This window comes from Saimiri boliviensis, chromosome 8, assembly GCF_048565385.1.
Source record: "Saimiri boliviensis isolate mSaiBol1 chromosome 8, mSaiBol1.pri, whole genome shotgun sequence".
Lineage (NCBI taxonomy): Eukaryota > Metazoa > Chordata > Mammalia > Primates > Cebidae > Saimiri > Saimiri boliviensis.
The window spans coordinates 52,635,673-52,651,979 of record NC_133456.1 but is presented as its reverse complement, the minus strand read 5'-3'; the positions used below and the strand labels follow the sequence as shown (position 1 = coordinate 52,651,979).

General features: G+C 39.4%; 1 protein-coding gene across 15 annotated transcripts in view; it reads left to right on the top strand.

The window, feature by feature from the left end:
* Nucleotides 1-10,371, top strand: part of CADPS (calcium dependent secretion activator) — a 473,986-nt gene extending 463,615 nt beyond the window's left edge. For all 15 annotated transcript variants that reach the window (XM_074404483.1, XM_074404482.1, XM_074404481.1 and 12 more), the window contains 2 exons: nt 5,877-5,981; nt 9,123-10,371. In XM_074404483.1, coding sequence (XP_074260584.1) covers nt 5,877-5,981; nt 9,123-9,302 — 285 coding nt within the window. In that variant the 3' untranslated portion in view covers nt 9,303-10,371. The remainder of the gene's footprint in view (nt 1-5,876; nt 5,982-9,122) is intronic.
* Nucleotides 10,372-16,307: the final 5,936 nt, after the last annotated feature.

Below are 16,307 nucleotides of genomic sequence, written 5' to 3'. Positions count from 1 at the left end.
GTTTCCACTGCCATTCATCTGTGATATATGGCTTGTTCTGAAAACAAATGTACCATTAACAGTAAAATGTCTTTTTAGGATATCAAATTAACATCAAGCTGTTGGGGGTCAGGAATTAAGACTCATGTAAATGGAGGTGGCTATGATGACAGAAGACATAACTGCAATAGCAATCATTGTAGCAATACTCTATATAGCTGATTAGATATTATCCAGAGCTAAATGAAAGCCCATTTTCTGTTAATCCTATACTGTCCAATAAGGTGTTAATTACTCATCTTGTCTCTCAAAACCTGCATCCTTTCCAGGGCATAAACTTTCCGGAGGAACAGTCAACCCAAGAGTGGGACTAGGAAGAGGAAAATGAGCCACTTTTCGATCACAAAATTTAAGGGAGAGTCAAAAAATATAGTAATCAAGATAAGACTTTAATACAACATTTTTTTTTTTTTTTTTGAGACGGAGTTTCGCTCTCGTTACCCAGGCTGGAGTGCAATGGCGCGATCTCGGCTCACCGCAACCTCTGCCTCCTGGGCTCAGGCAATTCTCCTGCCTCAGCCTCCTAAGTAGCTGGGATTACAGGCACGCGCCACCACGCCCAGCTAGTTTTTTGTATTTTTAGTAGAGACGGGGTTTCACTATGTTGACCAAGATGGTCTCGATCTCTCGACCTCGTGATCCACCCGCCTCGGCCTCCCAAAGTGCTGGGATTACAGGCTTGAGCCACCGAGCCCGGCCTCAACATTTCTTTAAAATCAAAATTCGTGCAAAAATAAAAAATCCATGATGACTGAAATATCAAAATTTTAATTAAAGACAGGATCTGATCCTGCACTTCTACAACCCTGCCTCACTGCCTCATCCTAATCCTGGCCTTAGTGAACCCAAATGTTAGAGAAGAAACATTTCATGTTGAAGGATTTCTCTACATGAAGTAACTATGTTTGTAGGGCAGAATGGGTGACCCAAGTGCATCAGGATATTAATGATCTAAGCTTCTACTAGAAAGGGAAGATCAAAACAATGTCTTTCTGTTATATATTAGAAGTATGTCCATGGACCAGGTGTGGTGGCTCATGCCTGTACTCCCAGCACTTTGGGAGGCCACCGAAATGGGCAGATCACCTGAAGTCAGGAGTTCAAGACCAGCCTGGCCAACATGGCAAAACCTCATCTCTACTACAAATAGAAAAAATTAGCTGGACCTGGTGGTTGGTGCCTATAGTCCTAACTACTCAGGAGCCTAAGGCAAGAGAATCACTTGAACCTGGGAGATGCAGGTTGCAGTTAGCCAAGATCATGCCACTGCACTCCAGCTTGAACACAGAGCAGGACTCTCTCATAAAAAAAACAAACAAACAAAGATAGTATATCCATGATGTTTCTGAGAGGAATAACAACAGAGGGCACATTTTATGGAGTCCTTACTATGTGACACTCACTCTGCTAGGCACTCCACATAAATGATTTCTTTTAATGCTCACAGTAATCCCATGAAGTGAGTACTCGTATTAACCCCAAGAGGAGACTGAGGGTCAGAGTGTTAAGTAATTTCCTTGAGGTTACCCAGCCAGTAAGTAGCCGACATAGGTTGAAGCTGCAATTCACCCCACAGGGTTTGAGAAATCACTCACTCTGTGTATGAATCTTTTTAATTCAAGACTTAAATCTGGGTCAATATAGTTTAAAATGTGCTTTATGAACCCAAAGTTTGGGTAATGATCTACCAGAAAACTTTACAACACAATTGCGTGGTTAAGGAGCTACTTGTGTGTCCTGTAAGGCATGCATACAATTCCAGAAATATTCCAGTGGGAATAATTTTCTTCACCACCACAGGGCTTTCCCTGGTAATGTGTTCTGCTTTCTCCCTTGTTTTTTGGAATCTTTTAGGTTGAGAGAGGAAGAGGAGAAAGATAATGATGATGATGATGTTGATGACGATGATTATTGCAGTGGTGGAGGTGGTGGTAGAGGTGATGAAGGCGGTGGTAGCTAACATTGATTCAGGCTTTATCATGTGCCAAATGCTGTCGTGAGTGCTTTACGAGCATGATTTCATTTATTCATCAGAAAAAAGCTAGTCAGTCCCCAGTTTCATCAGGAAACTGAGTCTCTGAGAACATAAGTAACTTGCCCAAGATCACAAACGCAGGTGGGTATTAGGACCTGTGCCCTTAACCAATAAATGTGGAAAGAAGGAAGGATTAAATGACAAATTTTTAGATCAGCCTTCCAGCTCCTTTTAAATAGAGCCTTCAGATCCAATTCAGCCACTGAAGAAGTCCCCACCTTTCCAAGGGCCCTGCTGTCGCCTATAAGGGGCATCCTTTTGGGTGACAAGTTCAAAACCTTCACAGAATTATCACCAGAGGGCATATTTTAAAGGTGCCCAGGCTGTTGGGGGTTTTCTGTCTTTAGTGCTTTTTTAGGATTAAAGTAGCTTTATTTAGCAAGCTTCAAATTAATACACTTGAACTGGCGTGAGGCAGTAAAGAAATCGAAATTGCACTTGAATACTTAGTATGTGTCAGCCCACAATTCTTTTTTCTACAGACGTAGAGTCTATTTTACCAACAAGTTAGTGCCCAGGTGCTAGGGTAGCTCTGGAAAAGGTATATCTCAACCAAGAACTAAACAAAATGGGGAGAACTTAAAATATTTTATTTATTTCCTCTTTTGAAGAATCAGAACAAATCTGCCGTATTCCCATCCATCTCAAATAAAGCAAACCCGATTTATGTGCACTGTGAACCCTTGTGAGGAAGAGCAGAACCACCCAGGCACTGAGGATTGTGCTGATAAATGTTTAATGACTGGCTTCCCGGGAGGGAGAAAGCCCTGGTGGTGGCATTTGCCAATTCCCATGATGAAAAACCCCCATGAAGGCCTATTTCTACCTATCAATGTGATATCCCTAAATGTGAAGTTGGGAAGACGTGTGCAAGATCGGCTGTCATGACCAGCAAACACACTACTCCATCCCTTAGGGAGGAGGAACAGAAGGCAGTCCGCTCTTTTCAATACAGTTTCTATCCTGGAGAGCTGCTGCTTCTGAAGGCACTCACTGTGTCACCTTGGGCAAGTCGCTTCACCTCTCTGGGCCATTGTTTCCTCCTCTGCAACAGATAACGTGGAAGATCCCTGTACCTCTAACATTTTAAAGTTCTAGAAGGCAGTGCCTCCTGCTTTTTCCGACATCCAAATGCCTTGAAGCGCCTTTCTGGAAAAACCAAGTTAGCGCTGTGCTGCATCCAAAAGTGCCTCCAATTTCATCTCCTGAGCATAAGGTTTGGAAAGGAGTGACTTACTCCCTTTTGCCTCTTTAAATGTGTAGCCAATGGGGCATCATACATTTTTTACACTTCTTTTGCTAGATGTGAGATCCAGGAAGGAAAGCATGGATGTTCCAGGGCTTTCTTGTTCTCCTGGGGTGGGAGGCTGCGTGTGATGCAGTGATCCATTGCTGTATGAAGTTTCTACCTCCCTACCCTTTCAGCAGCCGAGCAAGATTGTTGATAGTCTCCTACCTTTTTATTTTTATTTTTATTTTTCTACTATCCAAAAGCCATTTACAGGAGTGGGAACTGCTTACATAAAATGGAGGGGTGGCAGGGGGTTGCGTTATTTTTTTTTTCCCCCGAAAGGTGGCACGTCTCTCAGCAAAGAGAAAAAGGCATGTTGCACAAGGCTTGCTGGCAGTGATATAAGCCAGCGCCGGTTTGCCTGTTGTCACAGCCAAAGCAAAATGCCACCTCTGCCTAGAAGCCAGAGTGCCACACTCCTCTTTTGTGTCCCTGAGATGTACCCATCATGAGACCCTGGAATGGTAGGTTTGGCCAGGAGGTTGCCAGGATTGCTTGAAGGTCATCTTCTAATCCCAGAAGGCTGGAGGTAAGGGGAGGTTGATTGTGGCTCTCAAAATAGATCTTTTAAGCCCCCCCACCCCCGATTACATGTCAGCTACAGCCAGTAAATGTGGAGTTTGAGGCCTGAGGCTACCACAAGAGAGCCCCCAGTTGCTAGGAGTAAGGGAGGGCTGCAGAAATACCAGTGACCCAGTGATCACCCTGTCCCGGCACCCCTTCTTAACAAACCCAGATGCAGTGACAGCGAAAGCTCCAGAATCCCAAGGCAGGAGGTGCCAAAAACACCCCCCAACAACCACTACCAAAAAAAAATTTTTCAGTAAAATGTTCTCACCCCTAGAGGGGAAAACCTGTCCATGCCTGAAGCAGCTTGACCCCAGCCAACACCTTCCCTCCATGGAGTGAACTGTAAATCTAAAAAAAAAAAAAAAAAAAAATCCTACTTCCTACCCCTCCTGCTCCCTGGGGAGGGACAGAAGGTTCCTAAAACTGACAGTTTCGCCTCCATGATCTTTAAAAGAGCAGAAGTTGGCTGTGAGGCTGCAGTGCTGCCTCGATTGGGGTAGTGTGGTCTCTGTTGCGGCTGGGCTCCAAAGAGAGCCACAATTGGCTCTGATGAGGAAGGAGCCTCGAAATGAAAGATTGCAAAGAGGGCTTCTGTACGCCATGGCTGAGACTGTGTCGTTTCTTGCAAGGTGAAACTTGGCAGTTCTACCTTGCAAGTAAAAACCTAAATTAATTTTTTTTTAAAAGAAATTAAGTCAGAAACAAGGCTTCGGAAAAACTGTGAGTGTTAGGCATAAACTGATTTTGGATGATCTTTAGGTGAGAAAGGGTGGAGTTACCATCAGAAACATGTTTTTATTTATGCTTTTCGAATCCCCACTGGTGTGCGATGTGTGTGTGTGTGTGCGCGTGCGTGTGCATGTGCGTGTGTATTGGTTAGCATGAGAGTATGCATCATCTCAATTCTCTAACCAGTCTTTCTTTTTTGCATCTTTTCTGTGCACAGTTCATATAGATGCCCTATAAATAAATATATAGGTCCATCCACACCTTTTCATTTTATTTGTAAATTGTTTGGTATAAGCGCCAGAGCGTAATGAAACCTGGTGAAGTTTAAAAGATTAGATTTTTTTTTCATACTGACACTTCATAACACTGTTCATATGTCTCCGAGTGAGATTTATGAATATATGAGCAGTACTGCAAAATTATACTGCACCAGAGACTTCCTGCACCACAGGGGTGGCAGTCTAAAGTGACACAGCTTCAAGCATTTTTCACAGACAAGAAGCAAAATTTAACCCCCTTAAGGGGAAGTATGATTTCAACAGCTTGAAATGAGCTCATTTGTAGATGGTTTTTTTTTCTCATCTTCCATAATTTTTTGGTGTTAAGATTAAAACAGATTGCACAGCCAATGTAAGGGCAAATAAGCTGCCCAGAGTAGTTTGGCCCTTAAAGAAAAATCCTCATTCATTGTCTTGATCAGCACTCCTCAATCAGGTAAATGAAGATAAACTTGCCCCTAAATTCCTAAGGCGCTCAGCCCAATTCCCAGAATTGTACTCTAGCAGACAGGGTGTGGAATTTTCAAACGGTAAGTAGCAAAGAACATCAATTGGTCCAGTGGAGAAGCTCTTATCTCTCTGGGCACCAGAAACAATGACATTAGAAAATAATCAGTATCTTGAATCTAACTGGTATAAAATTAACCAATAAAAAAGATCATCAGAAGAGCAAAAGATGATCTCTATGAATTGAAACATAGGAAATGACTATTATAAAAGACTTCTATTAGATTCAGAGTCCAAACTGGTCTCTCTTAGATTGGTCCCGTATCCAGTACCTTGTAATTTTGTATAAATTAATGTTCATTCATCTCTGTTAACCGTTTTATTTCCTCCTGGAACAGAGTGGGGTACTCAAACATTGCCTGCTTCCTCTCTGCCCTATAAATGCTCCATGATGTGTTGGCTGGAGAACTTTTGTCTCTTTTTTCAGCAATGGTACAACAGCTCCATGAACGTGATCTGCACCTGGCTGACGGACCGGATGGACTTACAGCTTCACATTTATCAGTTGAAAACACTAATTAGGATGGTAAAGGTAAAAGAAAAAAAATAATGACTCTTCTTTGCAAATAGCTTACTGAAATACTTCTTATTGGCAAGCTGCAGAGCTTGCTTACCACAAATATTAGTTTACATATAAAATAGCATCTCATACAAGAAAAACCTATGCAATTGTTTTGTGATGCCTGATAAATGTGTTGCTCAGACAGCAAAAGGAATTTAATACAAATGAATTTGATATCTTTTTCCAGAGAGGAAAAATACTTCATGTTTTTACCATGCAAAAATGCTGCAGAGGCCACGGTGTCCTTTGCATTAGACTTTCAAAAACTGGCTTTTGGTGCCATTATGTTAATCACATCAATTGCCAATTTCATTTATGGTTTAATTAAATAAAATTTTGCCACCATTAATTTAATAGAAATATTTACCCCCAGCCATTTCTAAATATGTCCTGTGACTATTATCCGAATGCAAATCAATATTGTTCTCAAAGTTAATTGAAGTAGTTCCTCTTACCGTGTGTGTATACAATCAAATGTAAAGGATCATGAAGGTGAGATAACATACCCTGAAAGTAGCTTTTTTCCTTGTTCTTGTGTGTGCGCCTTGGACTAATGATAATTATTTCAGCGTGAAATCTGAGTGGTTTACATGAAATAATAAGATCACAGAAGGGGGTAAATACGTTTTTGATCATTTCAGTTTCCATTTGATGCTTCACCATAGAGGGTTTTAAAATATTCGTATGCAAAAATCTCATTCAAAGCAGAGAGTCCTTTAAAATATTTTAATGATAAATGTAGCTGCATGTCTATTTCTTAACAGTTTTCCCAAAGTCCCTGCAATACCCTCTCCTGGGCACCCCACCCCCACCCCGTTCCTTAGTCTCTTTTGGATCAGCACTTTACCCAGTGCTGACTTACAAACCAATTGCTGTTCCGTTGTGTGTAATTAAGAATTATTATTATCTGCATTTGATCTCACAAAGCATCTGCTCAGGGAAGGTTATAGACAGCAGTGTGTTACAGCTCTTAAAAAAGGAATGTATACACTCAGACTAGGGACCCAGCCTCATTTTTGCATTTTTTTACTTCAGTTTCTTAGGACCAGCTTAATAGTCAAGTAGTCACCTGACCACTTGAATTCCATTTTCTGTGCATAAATACACTTTGGGGAAATTTTCTGTTTGACCCTTATTGGGTAGACATCAAAAGAAGGTGTAATTTTAATAATTAAAAATTATCTTCCCATTACTGTTATTCCCAGACTGATGTTGGAAATTAGCAGTATCTTATGAAGGAAAAATATAAGCCAGAGGAGAGGTTTAATCTTAGCCTTTTGCCAAAAAAAAAAAAAATGTGATATGAACCACAGAGAAGGGATACAGAAATGTCACTGCCAAAGGAACCTCTTCACTTTAGCAAAAAGTGGGTTCCACTTAACTAATGCCACAACTCTGAACTATGAAGCCAAATTCACAACCTTTTAACCAAAAACATCACCCAGAGGCCTCCTCCTCCAGGGCAAATTTCCAAGGATAATTGGCTTTCTTTCTTGCATCAACAGCCACTTCTTTTATTCATTCATTCATTCATTATTCAAGAAGCACTTACTCATTCATCCAACATTGGATAAATATTAGGTGAGTCCCTACTTGTATATTACCAGATGGAGGATTCAAAAATGACTAGATGTGGTTTCTGCACTTACGCATTGAGAGTCTAGTTGGTAAACACGCCACTCTCAAATTTGAATAAAAGAAACAATACTCAAGTGCCTTTACCTTTATTTTCCCCATCATGTTCTGGCAACAATTATGTTATTCTAAGTGGCAATAGAACAAATGATTGAAAAGTACAAAAATTTAAGTTAATTGTCTGGAAATCTGGTCCACAGCATGCCTAACATTTACTCAGTCTCTTACCCTTCCCCATCAAAGTGAAAACAAGTAGCTGTCTAGCTTCCTATTCTCAGCCAGCCTTGCATGTTGATGCATGATTGAGAATAACCTAATTTAATGTCTAAACCAGATTACTTTTATGTTATTGGACTTCACTAAGCCAAACTGAGTTCACTCATTAACTCTACAGTGATTACAACATGTGACCTTCAAGAGGGGTTGACATTGTGATTCTTGCTACCATGACCGCATTAGATGGACTATTAAAAATAGAAATAATGATGGGAGTGGTATTGATGTATGTTAGCCTTCCTTGTCTTACCCCTTTAGCAAGTTTCCTATATCAATAGGAGAGACAAATAGTAGCTAAAATGATATTCAGTATGATGGGGAGAGTAGTAGTTAGAGAGAGACCTTTTTAAAAAAAAATTATGAAGTAGGCAACAGCCAGATGCTTCTGGTCATATTCGATTAACACTGAAGGATTCCTAGAAAAACAGTCCTTGAGATACCTAAGGAAATCTGAGAGAAACCGCCTGAAGGAACAAAGAAAGAACTTGTGGTGCAGTAATACCAAGCCATTGTTCTTGAAAAAGAGCCAAATTTCTTCCCTGGACCATAAAGTTGTGAACAGAATAGATACAGTTCTTTCCCAAGGAGATAAGAAATGAGTCACATGCCTGCAACATATTGATGAGGAATTAGTGCTCCATCTTTCTCATAATTGCTGCTGCCTGTAATAGGTTTCATATACCAATATACATATGTCTGTCTTGTGAATGAGACAGAGGGATATCAGTACAGCTCATGCAGTTATAAGACTCAAAAATACTAAAACCAGACTGCAACAGAAATCACAAAATACCATAATCACTCAATCCATGATTTATATGTTACAGCCCCTTCCACTGTCTATCATATTACATTACACTAACCTAAGAGAAAGAACCCGTCCACAAAAATGAACCAAAACAATTATGGAACATTTCCCTTTATGGAACTGAATAAACACAAGCTTATGTTCTTTGCTTTTTCTCATCTAATATAGTTTATCCTGTCACTATTTCTCATTTTCTGTCATTCAAAGAATCTCAATACAAGTGAATTTCAATACAAGTGAAATCTAAGGGCAGTAGCTTTTTATTTGGCAATGCATGAAGTATGATATTTAACTGAAGGTCAGTGCTCTCACACCCATACCTGCGTTTTACCTTCTCCCTCCCCGTCATGGAGATGAGATCTCTCTTATGACTCTATCATTTCTCTCCTTAGAAAACATACAGAGATTTCCGATTGCAAGGGGTCCTGGACTCCACTTTAAACAGCAAGACCTATGAAACAATCCGGAACCGTCTCACTGTGGAGGAAGCCACAGCATCGGTGAGCGAAGGTGGGGGACTGCAGGGGATCAGCATGAAGGACAGCGATGAGGAAGATGAAGAAGACGATTAGACCATTTGGTCCTAGAGTCTGCTGGGACAGAGTCCTGTAATCAGTGCATGTCCTTAGTCTGTTAGTGAAACCCATTAGGGAATTTTCTGTCAACTACCATGCCCATCAGATGTTTATCAATACAATTGCCATTTTAGCTGTGTGGTACCAAGATTAGCAAATGACCTTCGTATTCACTGATTTCCTGATTTCCATGTCTATATGTTTACAAGCAATATGAAGCACCATTCTTTAAATACTGTTCATGGAGAATACATAGTCTAGCCACTAGGTGTGTCCCTGTTATCAGCAAAGATCAATGATGCTTCATTCATGTACTGTGTGTGCATTGATGGTAAGTGGATGTGAGGGTGAGTACATCAAGTACATTTACTTCTTTGTTTCACATATGTGGATGCCAGTTAATTAAATGAGTACATAAATAAATTAATTAAAACACATAGGTCTGCTTTGTGTTTTTATTTTTTTTAAACAAAAGGCAAGTCTCCAATAATCAACTTTTGATTCTTTCTGTTCCCCTAAACTAAAAAATGAACCCCTTGTGTCTTTGTTAACCCATCCTTTCACTTACTCATATAATTAGCAAAAAAAAAAAAAAAAAAAAAAAAAAGGATGGCTGCATACCAATGGATTGATTCTCTTAATTGCCACAGCAAGGGGGGCAATCCTATCATGACTTAACATCAAGCACACGGTTCAGAACAACTGTCTTCTGTCAAAGTTTTCTCCTCTTAAATGTTATTTTGCTTTTATGTCTCAATAACTGTGTATGTAAAAAAATGAATATTTAAATTACAATCCTAGACTAAAAATGTGTTTATAATAAGATGTGGATATTTCCTTCAGTAGATTGTAACCATAATTTAAATTATTTTGTTCCACACTGTTTTTTATATCTGTCATGTACATTGCATTTTGATCTGTAACTGCACAACCCTGGGGTTCGCTGCAGAGCTATTTCTTTCCATGTAAAGTAGTGGATCCATCTTGCTTTTGCCTTATATAAAGCCTACAGTTATGGAAGTGTGGAAACTGTGGCTTCTCAATAAATATTCAAATGTCCTAAGAATATACGTTTGGGTCTGTCTTCCTCTGTTTCCTTTGAATGCCAGAACTGAAACACAACAAGAAGAAATAGGAAAGGGGAGGGAAGAGGTAATTTTTGTAGAGTGTTCTTGAAACTGTTGGAGTGGGTCGTTTTCAAATGCTCGTAGTTCTCCATGAGAGACTGCCTAAAATTCCGTTAATTCAGACTCCACTAATTCAGAATCCGTGGGCATTTGGACATGTTGGACAGATTACGCTTGCATTATAGGATAAATAAGGGTTTGCTAAGCAAGTAAGTAGTGTAAACGAGAGAAATGTTTCTCCTGTACGAAGAGAAGGCCAACAAACTGTTTTTAAGCACCACTTTAACAGCAGTGTTTGCATTCAAACAAAGTGTGTGCCAATTATATATGATTCTTATATATTTGTTAAAGCATTTTACAAGATTCTCTAAGATATGGAGTACTCTAGTCGCTCCTCAGGCCCTGTCAGCACTATAATCACCTAGGTTTGTAAGAAATTAAACATTTTGTAAACTTGTTTGCTTTATTTTCATCTGTCACTAAACCAGGCTGATCTTTACTGGAAGCTGACTGAGGTTTTAGGGAAACAGCTACTTTTCCAACAGGACCAGGTAGAAAGGTTGCCAGTTGTTCTCTACAAAACAACCCCTTTAGACATGTCTTGCTCTATTTACTTGCGGTCTGCAGGTGCAAAGCATCAGTACTTCCTGCCTTTTGTGGGCTTACAAAAAGGGTTCTCGTTTATTGAGCAACTCTGCTATGTCATGCATCCTACATGTATTACCTCATTTAAATCTCACAACAACCATACGAGGAGAGAACTGTTGTTATCCTCATTATAGATGAGGAAATTAAGTTCAAAAGGGTTACACTAATGTGCCCAGTAGTGACTCCATGCAGAAGCATTAATCCAGCGATAAGGGCATAAAACTGTTAATACAAATGGTGGGAATATGTCTTTCAGGTATGACAAAACTTTGATTGCTCAGGGGCACATAGTTAAGTCAGAATAACACAGCCAAGATTTTTTAAAACACTTATTATATTTTGAGTTGCAAAATGAAATCATGTATCTTGCAACAATTACATTTTATTTTTATTTTTTGAGATGGAGTTTCTCTCTGTCGCTCAGGCTAGAGGGCAATGGTGCGATCTCGGCTCTGCAAACTCTGCCTCCTGGGTTCAAACAATTCTCCTGCCCCAGCCTCCCGAGGAGCTGGTACTACAGGCATGTGCCACCATGCCAGCTAATTTTTGTATTTTCAGTAGAGACGAGGTTTTGCTATATTAGCAGGCTGGTGTCAAACTCCTGATGTTGTGATCTGCCCACCTTGGCCTCTGAAAGCACTGGGATTACAGATGTGAGCCACTGCACCCAGCCTACAATTTTAAAACGTGCAAAGTAAAGAGAGAACGTCTGTCCAGTGTATACAAGTTAGCAGAAGGAGGAAACTCTTCGGGAGCCTTGGAGAAGAGCTAAGTAAATGAGTTAGATACCTAACCAAAGGGTACAATGTAAAAGTCATAAGGAAAACTAAGCCAGAAAAGACTGTATCTCCAAAACCAAGGTTAAATTTTAAAATTCCTTCAAAAGGAGATTTCACTGCCTTGCACTGAGGATCCTGTGAAATAGCAACCCCAGCAACCCCGGAAAAGGGGGTATGGGTAAGGAAATGACAGCAGAACACAGCAGAAAGCACTGACCAAGTTACCCTTGACCACTGCTGACCTGTTTATGCTGACAACAAATGCAAAGCCAAGAAGACAGCTTTGATATCCCTTTTCATTTATTTGGGATGGTATATTGAGCCATCTTCCTTTTTTTTTTTTTTTTTTTTTTTTTTAGTTTTTTATTATACATACAGAAGAGTGCATGAATTCTAAGCCTACAGCTCAATGATTTAGCACAGAGTGAACACACTTGCAGAACTACCCAGCTGAGAAATAGAAGATACCGAAGCCCCTGAGGACTCCATGTCCATGCCCTTTCCCAAACTCCACCCACCCCTTACCTGCCAAAGGTAGCCACTATCTGATTTCTAATGGCATAAAACAGATCAACTTGCCTATTTTAACCTTTTTGTCATTGCAATCACAGCACATATTCTTTCGTGTCTGGATTCTTTTGCTCTACATTACATTTTTGGTGTAGATGTGGTTCATTTCTTTTCATTGCTGTATAGTAGTCCAAGGTATAAATAGACCACAATTGATTTATCCAGGTAAAAATGTTGTTTTTCATTTCGGGCTGTTATGAATAATACTGCCATAAATTTCCTTGTACATATGTTTTGGTGCAATTTCTGGGTCCTGAAGTAAAGGTATTTTCCTTTTCAGAAGATGTTGCCAGTTTTCCCCAGAGGATGAACAAAGTTGTGCTCTCACCGGCAGCAAATCAAAGTCCCTGTTGTTCCACATTTTTGACAACATAAAGTGTTGCCACTCTTTAATTTTTGCCATTCTGGTAAGTGCTATGGTGGTTTATAATTGTAGTTTACTAATTATCAGATGAAATTGATTGCCTTTGAACATGTGTATTGGTAATTTAGACAGCCTCTTTTGTGAAGTGCCTGTTTAAGTCTTTTAAAAATGTGCAATGTAAGAGGGAGCATCTGTCCATTGTATAAAAATTAGCAAAAGTGGGAAAATGTTCAGGAACCCTAAAGGGAGCTAAGTACATTTTTTATTTAGATAACCTCTTTTGTGAAGTGCGTATTTAAGTCTTTTTTTTTTTTTTTTTAAGAGGAAAATTTTAGAACTATCTGAAGGTTGATAAGGAAGAGACCATAGGAAAAAGTGCCAGTTGGATGGAGGAAATATCAAGGAAATTGTGAACCAAACAGAAAGGCATTCACCTTATGAATAATTGGTCCACAAATACTTGAGTACATACTGGTCAGGCAGGCACTGCGCTAGGAACACCAGGACTTTTTCTAATCCATTTCCCCTCATCAGCCAGAGAGCCCTTTCTAAAGGCAAGTGTGATCCCATTCCTCCTCTAATTAAAAGCCTCCAATTGTTCCCCTCCCCTTAGAATGAAACCCAGACTCCTTAAGGTGGCATTCAAGGCCATGAACAATCCAACCCTTGCCTACTTCTCCAGCCTCTTCTGTTAACCCTACTCCTCTTACTCCCAGGGTTCATCCGCACCTTCAGCTTCCTGCTGTGCACCATAGTTCTTCCCACCTGGGGCCCACCTCTGAACAACCTCATCTCATCCATCAAACCCCAGCTAAACTGGATCTCCCTAAGGAAGCCTTTCTAAACCCCACCCTCAGTTCAGCATCCATCTCCTTAGCATATATCCTCATCACAGTATCTACTTCTCTTTCTTAGTATTCACATTACTCATGAATGGGTTATAGGCATGATTACATGTTCCATATCTCTTTTCTCTACTTCAGGAGGGTACAGACTATACCAACTTCCCCACTCTGTCCCCAGGGTACTCAATAAATATATGACTAATCCTGAAGGCTGAAAGTAGAGGGATGGAGATGATCTGTTGCTATTCTCATAGAACTTTTAGTCCAGGTAGTATGAATCTTCCAAAGACACAGACTAAATATTATAAGATTCAGAGGAGGGAGAAGGAAAGGAAGGTTTCCTTGAGGAGGGGGTCCTGAAAGACCCCTTAGAGAGGATTGGGACGGAAAAGAACAAGACCAGAGGGAGACCAGGGAATGTGCCACTTGGCTGGAGCACCATAGAAATGGGAAACTATTCTCTTCTCTGGTGGATTCCCAGCGCACATAGTAAACACTCAACATATACATGTTAACTTAAGACAGTAATGAATATGCCCACTGTGTTAGGAAAGCCTGCTTCACGGGAAGGTTTAGGCAAGAGGTTGAGAGAGATTATCATGGGAAGAGTAGACTGAAGTGTCAAAGGAGGACATTTAGTTCCACTTAGTTTGGGTTTGTTGGTCTGCATAGCCAAGAACTAACTACTATTTTTAATTTTTTCAAAACATTTAAAGAAATTTTTTGAGTTAAAAAAAAATCAAATAGAACAGAATTATATGAAACAAAACGTTCAAGCCTCCCCCCCCAACACCCATTTCCCCAAAGTAGCCATTGCTAACAGATGGGCATATATTCTTCCAAATATGTTCAAATCATATACAAGTATATTGGAGATTTTATATATATATATAAATGATCCCAATATATAAATGAGAATCATCCTGAGCCTACTATTTGGCAAATCACATTTTCCATTTATCAGTATAGATAGGATCATTTGTACTTCTGCACATATAGACTTTCCATATAGACCATATAGAACACATATAGACCAGTACTTTGGTAATGGGTGTGATGTATTTAAGGAGATTTTCTGGTCAAAGAAGAAACAGGAGCAAAATAAGATAAACTGAAAATCTAGGATGAAATTAGGATGGATCAAAACATAATGGAGGAAATGAGCCATCTGTGGAAGTGACCCAAAAGACTGTTTGAAAATGTGTGACTAAAGAATTTCTGAAACACCCCAAATCCAATCCCAGTCTAACTGCACTATATCACAGTTATCTGTTTATGTGTCTGTCTCCCTGCTAGACTACTGCCAACTAGTTGAGGTCAGGGACTGTGTATCCATTTCTGTATGCCAGTCTGGTGCCTGGTATATAGTAGGCACTCAATAAATGTTAGTTGAATTGAATGGGTGCACATCAGCAATGTGCACCTGAGTATGATCATGACCAAGAAAGCATAAACTAAATTTATTACAATATACTCTGTCTATAAAGAAAGAATTACAAAAGAAAGTGGGGAATCATGATGGTTTTAGAAAATCCACCCACCTCAATGCAGGTATAAACAGCCATACTGTCATAAATTTGATTTTTTATAAAAATTTTAGGAAATCATCAAAACGAGAGTCGTGTAACTAGCGTTTAAGCACAAAATTGAATGAGTTTATTTCCTTTAAATTTTAAAATCCAAAATAACTGTGTTCTCTTTGTGGCTAATTTATTTCAGACACATAATTGACAAATCTGAAATGAAGTCAAATTAGGCACAATTCTGTCATTCTTGGTAAACAAATTTTTAAAAGTCAATATTCCTCTTTTATTCAAGGTTGTTTTGCTTCTTCATCTAAATACTAAAATTATCATCTGTTTTCCTTCTTATGAAACCGTGCATTTCATCTAAAGTTATAAATCTGCATTTGTTGTAACTAAGCAAAACATGAGAAAAGGGCTGACGATGGTGCAGTCTGCCAGCAGAGTTCTCTACCCTGACAGTACGCTGAAGGTCAGAGAAAAACACTGAACAACAGATTAATCACAGCCACCAGCTAACAGAGGAATGAAACGATGACAATTAATACACACAACTACAAATTAAGAGGAATGCAAAGGCGACAACAAGCAAAAAGTACACAAATTAAATTTTTCTTATTTCCTAAGAATTGATGGTGGGATGGCCAAAGGCAATTGTAAACATAGTTAAGTTGGCATATTTCCCTCTGTCCATCAAAAACAAGTTGGCGTGTTTCCTGGGCAATGAATACAATTGCAAAGAATAAACAAGACTTTGCTTAAAGCAGAAAACATGTGATTAAAGATAGTACAAATTTCAGAGAAAGTGTCAGAAATTTTGGAATGTGTTTAAAAGAAAATCAAAGGCAACATAAGAAGACAAATACTGGTAGTATTTGGTGCAAAGAAAAGTACAGTTTATGTGGAAGCTATGGCTAGGTTTCAAATTTTAATGTCATTATATTATTGTAAACAGGACCACTGAACTATGCACCTCACTTAGTCGTCTCCAGCACCTCCTGGAATAGGGCTTTGAGCATGATAAATTCTTCCACCATATTTTTTTGGTTCAATTAGCCTAATTTTGAATAAAATTTTTAAAATCAGACATCAAGATTATAAAGTAAAAGTTCTAGAGCATATGAAGAGTGCTGACATCACAATGTA